This window comes from Osmia bicornis, chromosome 12 (genome assembly GCF_907164935.1).
Source record: "Osmia bicornis bicornis chromosome 12, iOsmBic2.1, whole genome shotgun sequence".
In the NCBI taxonomy this organism is placed as follows: Eukaryota; Metazoa; Arthropoda; class Insecta; order Hymenoptera; family Megachilidae; genus Osmia; species Osmia bicornis.
This window is the reverse complement of record NC_060227.1, coordinates 4,682,458-4,697,915: the sequence shown is the minus strand read 5'-3', so window position 1 is coordinate 4,697,915 and position 15,458 is coordinate 4,682,458. Positions and strand designations below refer to the sequence as shown.

Sequence of the window (15,458 nt, the reverse complement as noted above, 5' to 3'; positions counted from 1 at the left end):
TTTAATTTGAAATAATATTTTATTCAACAAGATGTACGATGAACGTATAAACCAAATACTATTGTTATCATTACTATTACCATGATTATTACCATTACTATGAAATATTCTATATCAAAGAAGTTAATTAAATTTTGTAATTATCATTATACGCAATGATTGCTAGCCTTGCCAGACGATTTCAGTGAAAAATGGTACGTACCTTAGAGTGTGTTGTGAGATGAAACTCGGGTGACGGAGGCGTCCCGGGACGTTCTCCCTAGTGTAGGCTCTTGCGCCCGGGTGGAGTGTATGAAAATCGTGGAATGAATTTTTGTGAGAATGTGATTTTGCCTTTTTTAAATATAGGGTTAGGTAGGTAGGTAGCATAACTTCTGGTGTGTGTGATAGATCGTAAGTAGGTAGGGCCGGGACAGGTTGTCACAGTCTCTTGGTCGGGTAGGTGCGATTTCGCGTGATTAACCTGTACCTGGAATATATTTGAAGAATTGACGATACGATCGATACGTATGGAGCATGCCGTTCGCCTTTGATCTATCTGTACAATTTTTCAAATTTTTGGCGACTTCATAAGTCGTCATACGCGATCGCGATGGCACGAAACGCACAAGTTCTGCTCGAGCACGGCACGTGTGCACGAACAACGACTTATATAAAGTCCTTTTTCGTCCACGTGTCAATTAGTGTTTCGCGATATTTCTTTTTTGTTGATGGTTTTTTTTTTGTTTTGCGAATTTGCAAGTCTCGAGCTTTAGATATAAGTTTCAGGTGGGTGGACCGCCCGAAGAAAGAAAAGACTATATGCCGAAGTGCCCCGACAAACTGTCTTTCAAGAGGGGAACTACTAATGATTTTGCATCCTTTTGCAAAAAAGGATGGGAAATCATTATCGTTACTACTTTGTCACTGTGCTCGCCTGTAGTTGTAGTTTTGTAATTTCAGGACAAGAGGGGGCCCGTGATCCCCATGATTTTGGGCAAATCGCGTTTTCAATTTAGTGTTGCGAATATTGACCACGGTTCAATTTAGTGTTGCGAATGAATATCGATCACGGTTCAATTTAATGTTGCGTATGCATGATTATCGCGATTTTCATTTAGTGTTGCGAACTTTAAATATCGCGTTTCTTTCTTGCATTGCTTTAAAATAGAATTTAACTTTTCAGTGTTGAATGCTTTACGATTTTTGAGAGTTTTGCTTTTTAATGTTCATTGCTTTAGTGTTGCGAGTAAAAGATTCACGGTTTGAGAATCCCCTTTTTTTGCATTTTAATTGCATGTCTGTTAAAGATAGCGTTGCGAAAGACATTAGCGTGATTGTTTCCCAGTGTTTAGTCAAAACGTCAAAAACGTTTTGCAAATGTACATCAAGAGGATGATATTATTGAATGAAAATAAATATTTGCATAAATGGAGGGTGGATGGGATGAGGTAGGGCGGGTCTCCACCCGCAGCAACCTCCCCGTAGTGAGACCTGGGCAATCGTTATTATTTGATGACTAATTAATAACTGTATCATTATTTCTGTGGTACATTTATTAATTATGCAGCAAATAACACGAGCTAATTGGCTGCGACATTTATGCTTTCTTTCTATTTAATCTCTGTTGTATTTTTTCAGGAACTATAACTTTGAGAAAGCTTTAAATCAATATTAAGTACAACCAGTTATCGAATGACTCTTTTTATGGAAATGAAGGGATCAAAAAGTAGACATCGAGATTTGACATACAAAATCGTTTATTCATATAAAAGGACACTTTATACTAGCACGTACTGTCAAAACTAGCCTACTTCCGTACAGTCGGGACTACCGAGACATTCTCGGATCGCTCGCTTCTTTATGTATCACATATGTTATTAAACGCTGCAAACGATAACGGATTATGCTGAGAACAAAGGAAGTAATTGTCACTGTGGTTGTCGTGATCAAGATTAAGAAAAAAAAAAAGAAACAAAATTAGAAATCCATCACGAGCGTGTGTTGAGTATATTCGTGTACTGAGCGTCAGATTTTTCTTGCTATTCACAGCATGATCAATTTTAATCCACCCTCAGCTTCCGTTTAATTAATTTCTAAGTCGAAGGACGCTGCTGCATCGCGCGAGCAGTCGCTCGAAGACTAATTGGCACCAGACGAAAATTGGTCATTCTGTGCATAAATATCATGCGTTTATGTATATATATCTATATATATATATAATATGTATAAGGTCGCGTAGTTCGTCGTATTGGTAAAAAATCAATGGGAGTCAAACGCGATTCATTCGTTGAAAAATCGCACAGACTGAATTTTTGCCAACACCGAACTCAACGCCGTCTCGTTAATAATTACATGCATCCTATGTATTCACCATAATTAATGTGTCCTTACGTTACAGTTACATGTATTACCATATAAACGTACCGTTACTCTCGGTACGCTCTATCGCTATGAGCGTGAAATGGATATTTAAGATAAATACTAGGCTCGATTATTAATTACTAGAATCGTTAGCTTGGAGAACAACCGATTCGATTGTGCATGTAAGTACCGAAATTACGATCGAGTGATTGGCTCTCGACGCAAAATGGAAATCGTTTAATCACAAAAATAACTTGGCGTATATTAAAAAGTTCTGCCTCTTATTTGTTTTATTTTTCAAATAGGAGTTGATTATAAATGTTTGTCTTGTTAAATATATTTAAACTTCGATGATTTATCTTTTTTTTTTTAAATATAAGGTGGCTACCCGACCGTGTGGAGCATACAAACAGTGGCTGTTTAGCCAGGTGTATCTAAAGGAATATTTTGGAAGTTGTCACTCTCACGTGGGAATAAAAAATATAGAGTAGAATTATACAGGACAGTTTCTATATTTCATAGTAATTTTTCGAGATTCTTCTAGTTTGTTGGCGCATCGAGGCGCGTCGTATACATGAAAGAAAATTCTCATAAGACGAGGGACAAGATCGTTTCGCAACTTAAAGAAAAAGAGAGACATTTATTTCTGAGACAGTGACGGTTAATAATATGGCCACTTGTATCACGATCGAGTTGCCATGGAAGCACTACTTTATCCATTCGATCGACAGAGATCCTGTCTCTTATATCATAATTATTTCCTTTTTATTTCCTTTTTGTGTTTCCGAGCAAAAATCACTGTCGCGATCGCGAGTTTCGCGCGAGCTACCATTCGCAATGACGAACTAAATTAAAACGAACGCGTACAAAAAGAATTTACGAGCTGATGCAAGGAAGACAGAGAAGTTCTACTCGTCGTCCTCATCCGAGTATAAATACAGACAGTATGCGCAGTATTTGTGCGATCAAATTAATAGCGTATTTTTTTTTTTTCTTCACTCTATTACATCTAAACAGCCCCAAGTTCCGAAGTCTCAAAGCGTGGCTACGTTTGTCCATATTTCGTTTCCCATCCCTCTGCGTCTGACGATCAACACTTTTCGCTATCTTTCAGTATCTTATCGCAGAACGTGTTGTATGGCTCAGCAAAAAGTATCAAATTAATTGACTTGCTTGTATGTAGAGATAATCGCGAAAAGGGAAAGGGAAGCACATTGTTCATTTTATGGATTTAAATTGATCATGCGACACTTTGAGACTAGAGAACGAAGAACGATCATCATCATCATAGATAGTTATACTTTCGTACAAATGTATAGAACATTGTTAAGTAATATTATTTAGGAGGGTACAGTGTGTATAAAGAATTGTATAAATGTATATATTTATATTTATCTATATATACGTACATACACGTATATACGTACGTGTATGTATACACATGTATGTATGCATGTATTTATGTATGTATAATGATGCCAGCTCGCCGGAGAAGCAAACTCGTAATCGGTCCTCCGCGCGAGCCGCTGTTTGAGCTTTGAGATACGCGTACCTTTCGTCTTGTCTTTCTTTAATTTTTATACGTATAAATGTACCACGTACGCATCAGCACGTGTGTTTAAATACGATCATCGTTAACAGGTTTAATGTCGCAATGAAAGTAGCACGTTACAATTATGATTAAACGGTTGGCGGGAATCTCCTCGAACGGCGGACCATGGAGAGAGACCTGCATATTTCTTTAATTGCACCGGATTATTCGCGATAACGTCGCGCACGTTTCTTTGTAATGTTAAAAATCAACAGGAAATTGAGTGTTTACATTAAACGGAATGATTTGTCATGAATTTGCAACAATAAACTTGTTATCTGGATCGTACTCGAGCACGTCGGCAAACGTGAGTAAACGTGGATTGATCGTTGGCGCACGTTGACACGTGCCAGCCAGAAAAACGATCTAGATCTGTCGCGATCGTGCAGCAGATTGCCGTTGATCATCGTTGTTCGAGTTTTTACAGTGATATTACAAGAGCAACAAGTTCGATAGCGTTTCATTTCTTCGTCGATTCAATCGTACGAGGGAAACCGTCGATACTCTTGGCGGATAATTCTTCTTTCTTCTTGACGAAATCCTTTCGCGGTTGTCCTTCGCACGATCGTTTTTGCCGTTACAATGTCACTGTACAAGAAATCGTTCCACGTATACCGAAGATGTTATTTTAATATGATTCTTTTTTTTTTGTCTTTTTTGGCCGCGTCGACGGAACGCGTCGTTTATCGTTTTGTATCCCATCACCATATTTAGTCCTAATGACGATTCCCTGAGAATAAAACCCCAACGACGATGATCGTGGCTGAAATCGGCCCCGTTTTGGCTGCCACGGAACGAAAGTAGTGCCGATGTTGTCGACACTGACGAAGGCACAGTCATAAGTCTCATACGTTCATCAACTTATATATCTTTTTTTTTTTTTTTAACGCTTTTCTTCTTCTGCTTCATCTTCCATAACCATCGTTTCATTTATTCGTAAAAAAATGGCGTGAGACGTGGAACTAATCACTTTCGTCGCTTACTTTCCTTCTCTATCACGTTTGGCACCGGAAAACGAGCCCTTCCTTACGAGGCTAAATCCCATTTTTTTGAGTCCATTCCATTTCACGTTCTCAACGATCTCACCTTCTATTTCCTACCTCTATCTTTTTCGCATTTTTTTTTCCATATATATAACATAATATAATATAATATTATAATATAAAACGTTTACGTTTTGGCCACTCAGTTCGTGATCGCCGAAGCACATTACAGTCTGTGTTCCGCGACATAGTTTAGAATATTTTTTAATTCACTTTTATACAACACTGATCCTGCATTAGACTCCGTCTCGCGTGTAAATTTGTTCGTCGGATCCCTGGGATCGAATTGGCTGGCTCATCTCCTTCTTCTGGCCGTGGCTGCCGCGATCATTTGCCTCAGCATCGGTTCCGGGCTGCACACTCGTGGATCACACTTCATGTTACCGTCCCCTCCGCAACTGAAATTTCAAATTATTTATTGCAATCATTTCTCTTCTTTCGATATCTACACTCTTAATTAACTTCGGTCATCTAGGGCTAGAAATTTTCGGGTACCCTCACCCCTACTCCTAAACCAGGGCGCATCATGTATTTCCCCACCTCCCATAAGAAAAAGATTAACCCTCAACTTGTTTATAATCCGTTCAATGAGTATTCCAAGGATTAATTAATCCGATAACTTACGTGCATTGAAGACAAGGTCCCGACGCGGACCTAATGACTTCTCCAACGCGGTACGCTTGTCCGCGAATTTGACAGCCGCTTCGTTTCGCGGCTCCCTTGTACGCGTGGGGGTGGAAGTGAGGTGGCAACGTGGTCGTGGTGGTGGTCGTTGTCGTGGTGACGTTCATCGACGTGGCCATCGAGACAGGACACTCGTATCTCGGGCAACAGAAACCGCTGATCGGCTCCTCGTGACATCCTGAGATCGGCGGCGGACAGCTTTGTTGTAGACAGATAATGTCGCTTCTGAAGCAGAAGCAGAAGTCGCAAGGATCGTCTCTAGGTATCTGCTGAGCCGATACGTAGACCTTGCCACCGTATCGGCAAGTGCCCGGTCCGTAGATCGCTTGATCGTCTTCGTCGGGATAATCATCCTCTTGCCCTGGGAAGGGTGGAGTTTCCTCGCCAGGCACCGGTTGCTCTGGATATTCGGGTACCTGCGGAGCTGAGGTACTCGTACCTTCGTGGCTAGGATGTTCAGGTGTTTCGGCAACCTCGGTCTGATTAACCGGTTGAACGTGTTCTTCATCCCCAATCGTGAGATGACCTTCGGGCAATTCTTCTTTCTCGGTTGTCGGGACAGTTTCTGGTAACGTGGCTTCGTGACCTGGAAGACCTTCTACTTCTGGTTCTTGTCCTTCTTCCGTGGGTTCCGTTGGAAGAGGATGAGCTTTCGTGACGTGTTCTTCGACAGACGGTTCGGTAGGCTGTGGACCTTCTTCAGGTTTCATCGAAATACCTTCCACTGTGTGCTCTTCAGGTATCGTTGGTTCCACGGTACTCTTCTCCTCGGGCAGTTCCGTCGATGGTTGAACCGTTTGCTCTGCTTCCGGAGTTCTTTCAGTTTCTGGCTGTTTCTCTACTTCCTGTTCGGTCGATGCTTCGATCGGAGCTTCAGTTGGCTGAACTTCCGGAGGAACAGCAGGCTGCGGTTCTTCCGACGGTTGGCTCGGTTCAGTTTCCTTCGTCGAGACTTCCTGTTCTTCGGGAACAACCGGCGTTTCCGTGGATTCTACCGTGACAGCTTGTTCTTCGCGAGGAGAGGTCGCTTCAAGTTCTGGAGCCGGTGTGCTGGGCGATGGTACTGGTTGTTCTTCAGTAATTGGAAGCACAGTCGACTTTTCTTCAACCTGAGGAGATTCAGTTGCGCTTGGTGTTTGTTCTTTGATTAGAACACTCTCTGTAGTTTGTGGAGTCTCTTCAGGTTGCGCCGTCTGTTGTTCACCTTCTGTTGGTTTCTCCTCTTCTGGAATCTTTTCAGGTTGCGCCGTTTGTTGTTCACCTTCTGTTGGTTTCTCCTCTTCTGGAATCTTTTCAGGTTGCGCCGTTTGTTGTTCACCTTCTGTTGGTTTCTCCTCTTCTGGAATCTTTTCAGGTTCCTCGATAGGCTTTTCTTTCTCTGCTCCTTCGGTAGGTTGTGCCTCTTCAGGGAGGGTCTTCACTGGTACTTCGGTACCTTCTTCCTCTGGAAGGACCTTCTCTGGTGCTTCAGTAGGTACAATCTCTTCCGGAGATTCGCTTGGAATTTCTTTCTCCGGTGCTTCGGTGGTAACTGCCTTTTCTGGTGCTACAGTTGGAATCTCTTTCTCTGGTACTTCTTCAGCAGGTGTTACTCTCTCGGGAGCCTCAGTCGAGTAGCCTTGTTCAGGAGCCTCAGAGGACACTTCAGGAAGTTTCTCTGATACTTCAGGAAGTTCTTTCTCTGGAGCCTCTGTGCTAGGAGCGATCTCTTCAGGAACTTCGGTGGCTTTCACGGGTGCCTCGGTACCTTCTTCCGGCACCTTTTCGGACACTCCAGGAAGTTCTTGCTCTGGTGCTTCACTAGGAACTGCTTTCTCTGGCGTTTCAGTTGAAGCAGCTTCGACAGGTGTCTTAACAGTAGGTTCAGTCGTCTTTTCAGTCTCCACTGCCGGGGTTGTTTCAGCTTCAGGTTCTCCCTTTTCTTCTTCTGCTGGTGGTTTTCCAGTTCCCTCTTCTGCTGAAGGTGCCTCTGTCTGTTGCGTTACTTCTGGTACAGGTTCTTCTGGTTTCTTCTCGGTAACAGATGGTTGTTCCTCGGGAGTTGGACTCACCTCGCTCGGCACCGTTGTTGCTTTCTCTTCAGGTACACCTGTTACGGGTTTATGTTCCTCGATTCCTTCTTCGGGGAAAACGAAGTCAGGAACCGTTGGTGAAGCGGTTGAACTAGGATGTTCTTCGGCTTCAGATACTGGCATCTTGGTCGGTTCTACTGACGTACCCTCTTCTACGCTTGGTTTTTGAGTTCCCTCTTCAGGTTTCGGTTCTTCGGGAGTTTCAACAGCTACTGGCGCAGCAGTTTCCTGTTCAGTCGACGGTTCCGTTCCTGTCCTGACATCGAGGGCTTCTGTGACCTCTTCCTCTTTCTCTGTCGTATGTTCCGGAACTTGGAGTTTAGGCGACGTTGTAGTTGTAGGCACTTCACCTTCGACTGGAGCACTTGGTACTTTTTCAGTCGTCGGTTGCTCTTCTGGTCGTACAGGTTCTGGTTCTGTAGGCTGTACTTCCTTGACTCCTTCCGTGACTGCTTCTTCGGTCGTTTCAGCAGGTACCGTTTGCTTCTCCACTGCAGGTTGCTCAGTTTGTTCTTCAGGTAATGTAGATTCAGACACTGCTTTCGGAGTAGTTATTTCAGGTACTCCTTCAGTAACTCCTTCAGAAACTACAGACGGTGTTGCTTCTTCAGCAGGTGAAACTGCTTCGGGAGTTTGTTCCTCCGTGGATGGAGTAACTTCTGGTTGTTTCTCTTCAGACACAGCAGGTTGTGCACCTTCTTCATGTATTTTTTCAGTAACTTGCTGTTCTTCTGTAACTCCTTCCTTTTCTGGTGTTACTTCAGGTTCGATGGACACCGATGGTTGTTCAGTACCAGCCTCAGCAGCTTCGCTAGAACTTGGTACCTCAGGTAATTTTTCAGGTTCTTCAGGAAGTTCGGTGTGCTCTTCAGCAGCTTCCGTGGTAGCCTTAACCATACCCTCGGGTGCAGGAGTTTCTTTGGTTTGTTCTTCAGCTACGACCGTAGGTGCCGGGGGTTGCTCAGTTTCAGTTACCATGCCTTGTTCTTCCTCAGGAAGTGGTTTCTTGGTTGTTTCCAATTCTTTGCTGATTTCTGTCACAGTTTCTTCTGTAGCTGCTTCGGTACCAGTTGGTTCTTCCTTAGTTACTTCCGGAACAGTTACTTCTTCAGGAAGAGACACTGGAGCTGACGTAGAGGCTTCTTTTACCGTTGGTTCAGTGGGAACTTCACCTTCTGTAGGCGAAGGTTTAACAGTTTCTTGTTCTACAGGGGTGACTTCCTGTTCTTCACCTTCTGTGACCTTTTGCTCTGGAGTAGATGTTTCTACTTCAGCAGGAGAGGATGGTCTTTCAGTTTCCGCTTCACTTGGTTGACCAGCAGTCGATAGTCCACCCTCTGTTGTCGGCTGTTCAGGTCGAACGGGTTCTTCTTCAAACGGCGTTGATTCCTTTTCTTTCTCTTCTTCAGGCTGAGTAACTGATTCTACGGTACTTCCTTCTTCCAATGGTTTCTGACCTTCGGTAACCGACGGTGGTTGGCCTTCTGAAGTAAGTTCTGGTACCATGGATGAACTTGGAACTTCGGCTTCCTTGGTAACACCTTCTTCCGGAACCACAGGGGAAACTGTTGCTTGTGGCTGCTCTTCTTCAGGTCTCTGTCCTTCGGACGGCTGTTCGCTCGTTGGTTTCACGGTAGAAGCTTCGGGTTCCTTTTCAATTTCAGAGGTAGTTTGTTCTTTCTCACCGGCTTCCGTTGTTACGATCGTCTGTTCTTCACCAGCAGCTGGACTCGATGGCTGTTCTTCAGGAGCTTGGCCTTCGATTGCTCGCTCGGTGGATGGTTGCTCTTCAGGAGTTTCGCCTTCGACTGGTTGTTCGGTAGATGGAATCTTCGTTACCTGCTCTTCTTCAGCCTTCTCCGGTGTACTTGGCACTTCCGAAGGTTCTTTCGTCTCCTCTGCAGGAATTTGACTAGAAGACTCTACCTGCCCCGGAGACACCGGACTAAGCGTGGTGTGCTCTTCAGCTTCTTTGGCAGTTTCTCCGACGGGAGTGGTTTGTACGTGTTCAGGCTCCTTGACCAAACTAGGCGCAACAGTTTCTTCGCTGGGTGTGGGCGCTTCAGGTGCTGGGCTCGTCGATGGTTCCTTAACGCCTTCGGCAGGTTCCGTTGTTGATTCGCCGACCGAAGGTGACACAGTCTTCTGCTCCTTTTCTTCTGGTTCGATCATATGATTGCCAGATTCCAGACCCACCGTAGGCGTCGAGTCGCAGCTGTACATAGGGCAGCAGGCGTCTTTGCCCGCGTACACGGGCATGCAGTTGGACAGATGAGGAGGTGGCGGTGGACACTTAACAAGGTCGCATTGGATGATGCTGCTGACACACTGACAACGGAGTTGACAGGCATTAGCAGGAGGCACAGCAGAATTGTTGCTGTAAGATTGTCCTTCGACCAGACAGTTGCCTTCTCCTGGAATCGCTGCTGGCACATGAACCGGATACTCTGACGTCGTTTCCTGTTCAACTTCAGCTGTGGTTGTCTGTTCGGCAGCTTGTTCGGTCGTCACCTTCGGTATTTCCGCATGTGGCGTTGTTTCTGGTTGACCTTCCTCCTTGGTCGGTTTCTCAGTCGATGGTTCGGCTATCTTCTCCTCTACAGATGGAGCTTCTGTTTCCTTTTCCTGAGGAGTTTGCGTAGCTTCCTCAGTCGGTACGGTCACTTTCGTTGCTACCTCTTCAGGAGGCGAGACTTTCTGTTCTTCTTCCGGTAATCCTGTTTCTTCAGGAAGTGCTGTGGTTTCGGAGACTGCAGGCTGAGCGGATGATACTTCAGGTACTTCAGAGCTGACACCTTCTTCGGGCAGTTTAACTTCTTGTTCGGTGGTTTCTTCGCTTGGAACTGTTGGTGTCGATGATACTTCAGCTGGGGGTGCTGGTTTTTCAGTACCTTCTTCGGGTATCTTTTCTTCTTCAGCAGGTTGTTCTGGAGCTAATTTAGAAGGCACTGTTGTGGGTTCTTCAGGGATTGCAGGAGCTTCAGTCGATTTTTCTTGTGGCACACCACCCTCCGTTTGGGCTTCTTCCGTTGTTGGCGAGACTCCTTCTTCAGCACCGATCGTTGAAATTTCGGGTACCTCTTTTGGAACTTCTGTTGGCAATTCAGCTAGTTCCTTAGGAGCGGATGTACTAGTAACTTCTCCTGCACTGGGAGTTTCTGTGGGTACAGCTTCAGCACCTTCGGATGGTTTCTCTTCAGCCACTGGACCTTCGGATGGTTTCTCTTCAGTCACTGGACCTTCTGTTGGAACTTCTACAGATACTGGTACAATTTCCTGAGGAGGTGTCGCTTCACTTGGTTTCTCTTCTTCCACAGATTTTTCAGTTGGAACTTCTACAGATACTGGTACAATTTCCTGAGGAGGTGTCGCTTCACTTGGTTTCTCTACTTCCACAGATTTTTCAGTTGGCTTCTGTTCTTCAGCAAGTCCTTCTGACGGTGTTTGTTCCTCGCTTGGCCTTTCAGTTGGTTTTTCTTCCGCAGAAGGTTCCTCTCCTTCAGCAGGTACCTGAGTTTGTTCTTCCGCTTCAGGAACTTCTTCGGTTGGTTTCTCTTCCTCTGCAGGTTTTCTAGTTACTTCTTCCACAGGTTTTTCTTCTTCAGTTGGTCTCTCTTCTTCACCAGGCTTTTCTTCTATTGCAGGAGCTTCAGTTGGTCTTTCCTCTTTTTCAGGTTTCTCTTTCTCAACTGGTGCCTCTGTTGACTTTCCTTCCTCTACAGGTTTCTCTTCAACAGGTGCCTCGGTTGATTTTCCTTCCTCTTCAGGTTTCTCTTCTTTAACAGGTGCCTCGGTTGACTTTCCTTCCTCTGCAGGTTTCTCTTCTTCAACAGGTGCCTCGGTTGACTTTTCTTCCTCTACAGGTTTCTCTTCAACAGGTGCCTCGGTTGATTTTCCTTCCTCTGCAGGTTTCTCTTCTTCAGCAGGTGCCTCGGTTGACTTTCCTTCCTCTACAGGTTTCTCTTCTTCGGCTGGTGCCTCGGTTGACTTTCCTTCCTCTACAGGTTTCTCTTCTTCGGCTGGTGCCTCGGTTGACTTTCCTTCCTCTGCAGGTTTCTCTTCTTCGGCTGGTGCCTCAGTTGACTTTCCTTCCTCTGCAGGTTTCTCTTCTTCAGCAGGTGCCTCGGTTGACTTTCCTTCCTCTGCAGGTTTCTCTTCTTCGGCTGGTGCCTCAGTTGACTTTCCTTCCTCTGCAGGTTTCTCTTCTTCAGCAGGTGCCTCGGTTGACTTTCCTTCCTCTGCAGGTTCCTCTTCTTCAGCAGGTGCCTCGGTTGATTTTCCTTCCTCTGCAGGTTTCTCTTCTTCAGCAGGTGCTTCGGTTGATTTTCCTTCCTCTGCAGGTTTCTCTTCTTCGGCTGGTGCCTCAGTTGACTTTCCTTCCTCTGCAGGTTTCTCTTTTTCAACAGGCATCTCAGTCGGTTTTTCTTTCTCTACAGGTTTCTGCTCTTCAGCAGGACTTTCAATTTCCTTTTCTTCTTCAGCAGGTTCTTCTTCACTTGGTTCTTTCTCTTCAGGCTTTCCTTCTCCAACAGGCTCTTCAGTTACATGCTCTTCAGAAGCAGGCATTGCAGATGTTCCTTCCTCTCCCATTGGCTTTTCAGTAGGCTTCTCTTCTTCAAGAGATGGCCTCTGAACGCCTTCCATTTCCTCTGGTCGTTCTTCAAGCTGCTTCTCCGTTATTCCTTCGTCCTCTTTACGTTCAGAAATGGGACCAGGAGTTGGTGTATGTTCCTTAACCGGAACTTCAGTTTCTTCCTTTTCTGCTTTGGTAATTGTTTCCTCAGTCGATGGTACTTCAGCCATTGGTCCTTCGGTTGGAACCTCCTCCTTCACACCTGTAGGCTCTTCCGTCTTTTGTTCTTCCGGAGCTGCTTCAGTGGACGATTCTTTGGTTACTGGACCTTCAGTCTGTTCAACAGCGGGTCGTTCCGTGGATTCTGGTTTCTCTGTCTTCTGCTCTTCTTCTACAGTCACCGTTGGATAAACCTCAACCATTGTGGGTTCTGTTGGTCTCTCACCTTCAGTTGGTTCCTCAGGTGCTGCAGTAATTTCAGCTTCTGGTGTAGTTGCCTCTTTTGGAACTTCTTCCACAACAGGCTTCTCGCTTGCTTCACCTTCTTCAGCTACTGGAACTTGTGCTGTACTTGCTTCCTCAGCTTCAGGTACCTTAGCTGTGACTGGAGTTTCTTCAACACTTGGTTTCTCAGTCACCTGTTCTTCGGCTGGTTCAGTAGCAGGCTTTTCTTCTGGACCAGCTGTAATTTCTTTCTCTTCTTCGCTAACCGGTTCCTTTTCTGTTACAGGTTTCTCTTCCGGAACTGCACTGACTTCCGTGGGTGCTTCTTCAACACCTGGAGCTTCCGTCGAGGGGACAGCGCCTTCGGTAACTGCTTTCTCACTTTCTACCGTCTGTTCTTCAACAGCTGGCTGCTCCGTTGGATGTTCCGATGCAGGTGCTTCAGATGCATGTTCTTCGGGTTCTTTCTCAGTTGGTTTACCTTTAGCAGGAGTTACTTCTTCGCTGGAATCACTAACTTCCTCGGAAGAGGTTTCTCCAGATTCGTCAATGGTGAGTCCTTTCGTTGGCAACTCTTCTGCAATTTCCTTCGACGGTGGAACTTCGGACGATGAAACTTCAGTACTTTCTTCCGGTACACCTGGTTTCTCCGTTTGTTCAGTTTGTTCCTGTGGAGCCTGTTGCGTCGATGTTGAGATCTCTGCACCAGGAGTAATTTCGGTACCTTGAGGAGCACCTTCCGTCGTTACTTTCTGTTCGCCTGGAACCTGAGGAGCTTCGGTCATCGCTGGAGCACCTTCCGTCGTTTCTTTCTGTTCACCTGGAACCTGAGGAGCTTCGGTCATCGCTGGAGCACCTTCCGTCGTTTCTTTCTGTTCACCTGGAACCTGAGGAGCTTCGGTCATCGCTGGAGCACCTTCCGTCGTTTCTTTCTGTTCACCTGGAACCTGAGGAGCTTCGGTCATCGCTGGAGCACCTTCCGTCGTTTCTTTCTGTTCACTTGGAACCTGAGGAGCTTCGGTCATCGCTGGAGCACCCTCTGTCTTTTCTTGTTCTTCGGGCACCGAGGCTTCAGTAGCGGAAGGCTCTTCTGGTATCCTCACATCAATTCCTTCTTCTTCGCTAGGCGTTGTCTCTTGTTGCTTCGGAGCTGCTGTTGTTTCCGCTACTGGAGGAAGGTATGTCGTAGGTGCTTTCTCTGGTGCTTCAGTAACGAGACTTCCTGGCACATGGAATTCTGGTGGTTTCATGTCGACGTAACCTTGGGTCACGTGAACTTCAGTGACCGCTTCCTGGTCCTCAGCTTTGCTCTCGTGCACGCGCTCGGTCACAGGAATACCAGGAGGTCCTTGTGCCGGAATTTCAGGGAGTTTTTCCTCTTCAACGGGAGGCTTCTCTGTCATAGCGGGCATGAGTTCTTCTTCAGGAATAAGCGAGTCCTCTTTCTTGGGAGCCAATGCAGGCATTTCTTCAGGAGCTTTGTGTTCCGGCATTTCTGGTTTCCGTTCAACCGCAGCCTCGGTAGTTCCTTGTTCTTCGGGAAGAACACCAGCTTCCGTTGGTTGTTGCTCTTCTGGGCTAACTTCTAATGGTTTCTCTTTTCCTTCCTCTTCAACCGGAGCTTGTTCAGTGCTTGGAATTTCCTGAGCTGGTTTCTCAGAAGATACTTCCTCAGGTGTCGCAGCCTTTTCTGTTTCTTCTTCAACTGAAGCTACCGTTGTTACCTTCTCTTCCGGTTCTGAAACGAGCGAAGGTGTTTCCGCTTCTTTAACCGCTTCAGTCGTTTGTTCTTCGACCAAACCCTTAGCCGTGGTTACTTCAGCTTCAGCAACTGGGGACGTCACTTTTTCCTCACTCAGAAGCTCTGGCGTTTCTGTAGATTTCTCAGCTCCTTCAGTTGGTTGCTCTTCTTTGGGCAAGGTAGGTTCAGTCGCGGTTGGTTCGTGCTCCAAACCAGGTACACCTTCTTCGGTTACCTTCGTTTCTTCTTCCGGTTTCGCGGTACTTGGCAGTCCAGTCTGTTCTTCTTTCTCTGGCGTGACCTCGGTTTGTCCCTCTTCCGGCATCGCTTCTTCGGTAATCGGTTGAGGTTCCTTCTCTTCCTTCATCGTAGTTGCTTCCTCAGGTTGAACCTCTGATTTCGGTGAAGACGACTCCGGTACTTCCGAAACGATTGACGGTTCAGTGGCTGCTCGAGTAGCTTCTTCTTCCGCTAATTTAGTCACTTCTTCACCCTTTTCTTCAGCGGCTGGTGCCTCGGTTGCTTCAGCTTCAGCTTCCTGAGGTGGTTCCGTCAGCTTGACTGCTGGTTCCGTAGGAGAAACAACGCTCTCGGTCGTGTATTCCTTCGAAACTTCTTGCTGCGCCGTTGTGGACTCTGGAGTAGCGCTTTCTTCTGTTGGAAGTTCCTCTTTCTTAGGTTCTTCAGTGGCAGCGGATGAAGCTTCGACAGGTTCCTGGGTGCTGCTTGCTGCTTTGTGATCCTCGGGAATAACGTTGTCAGAACCTGGGAAGGATTCCTCGGTCGTTTCAGGTTCCGCGGCCTCCTTCTCGGCTTCCGTTACGGTCGATGCTGTGGTCTCCAGGATGTGCTTCTCGGTAGACACTTCCTCTTCTTTTGGTAGCATCACGACTCCACCATGTCCGTCATCTTCTGTGCAATAATTCAGGTTATGTAGCGACACGCGTAAAAGAAATTTCATTACCTG

At 45.9% G+C, this 15,458-nt stretch overlaps 1 protein-coding gene across 3 annotated transcripts in view; it reads right to left on the bottom strand.

Moving 5' to 3' along the window:
- Positions 1-2,703: 2,703 nt before the first annotated feature.
- Positions 2,704-15,458, bottom strand: part of LOC114879167 (titin) — a 43,844-nt gene continuing 31,089 nt past the window's right edge. The window contains exons 6-8 of one of the 3 annotated variants that reach the window (XM_046288072.1): positions 13,571-15,403; positions 5,602-13,510; positions 2,704-5,375 (exon numbers count right to left, since the gene is read on the bottom strand). In XM_046288072.1, the coding sequence (XP_046144028.1) occupies positions 5,273-5,375; positions 5,602-13,510; positions 13,571-15,403 (9,845 nt within the window). In that variant the 3' untranslated portion in view covers positions 2,704-5,272. Of the gene's footprint in view, positions 5,376-5,601; positions 15,404-15,458 lie in introns of all 3 variants that reach the window. The other 2 variants (XM_029193812.2, XM_029193813.2) reach the window with 2 other exon arrangements.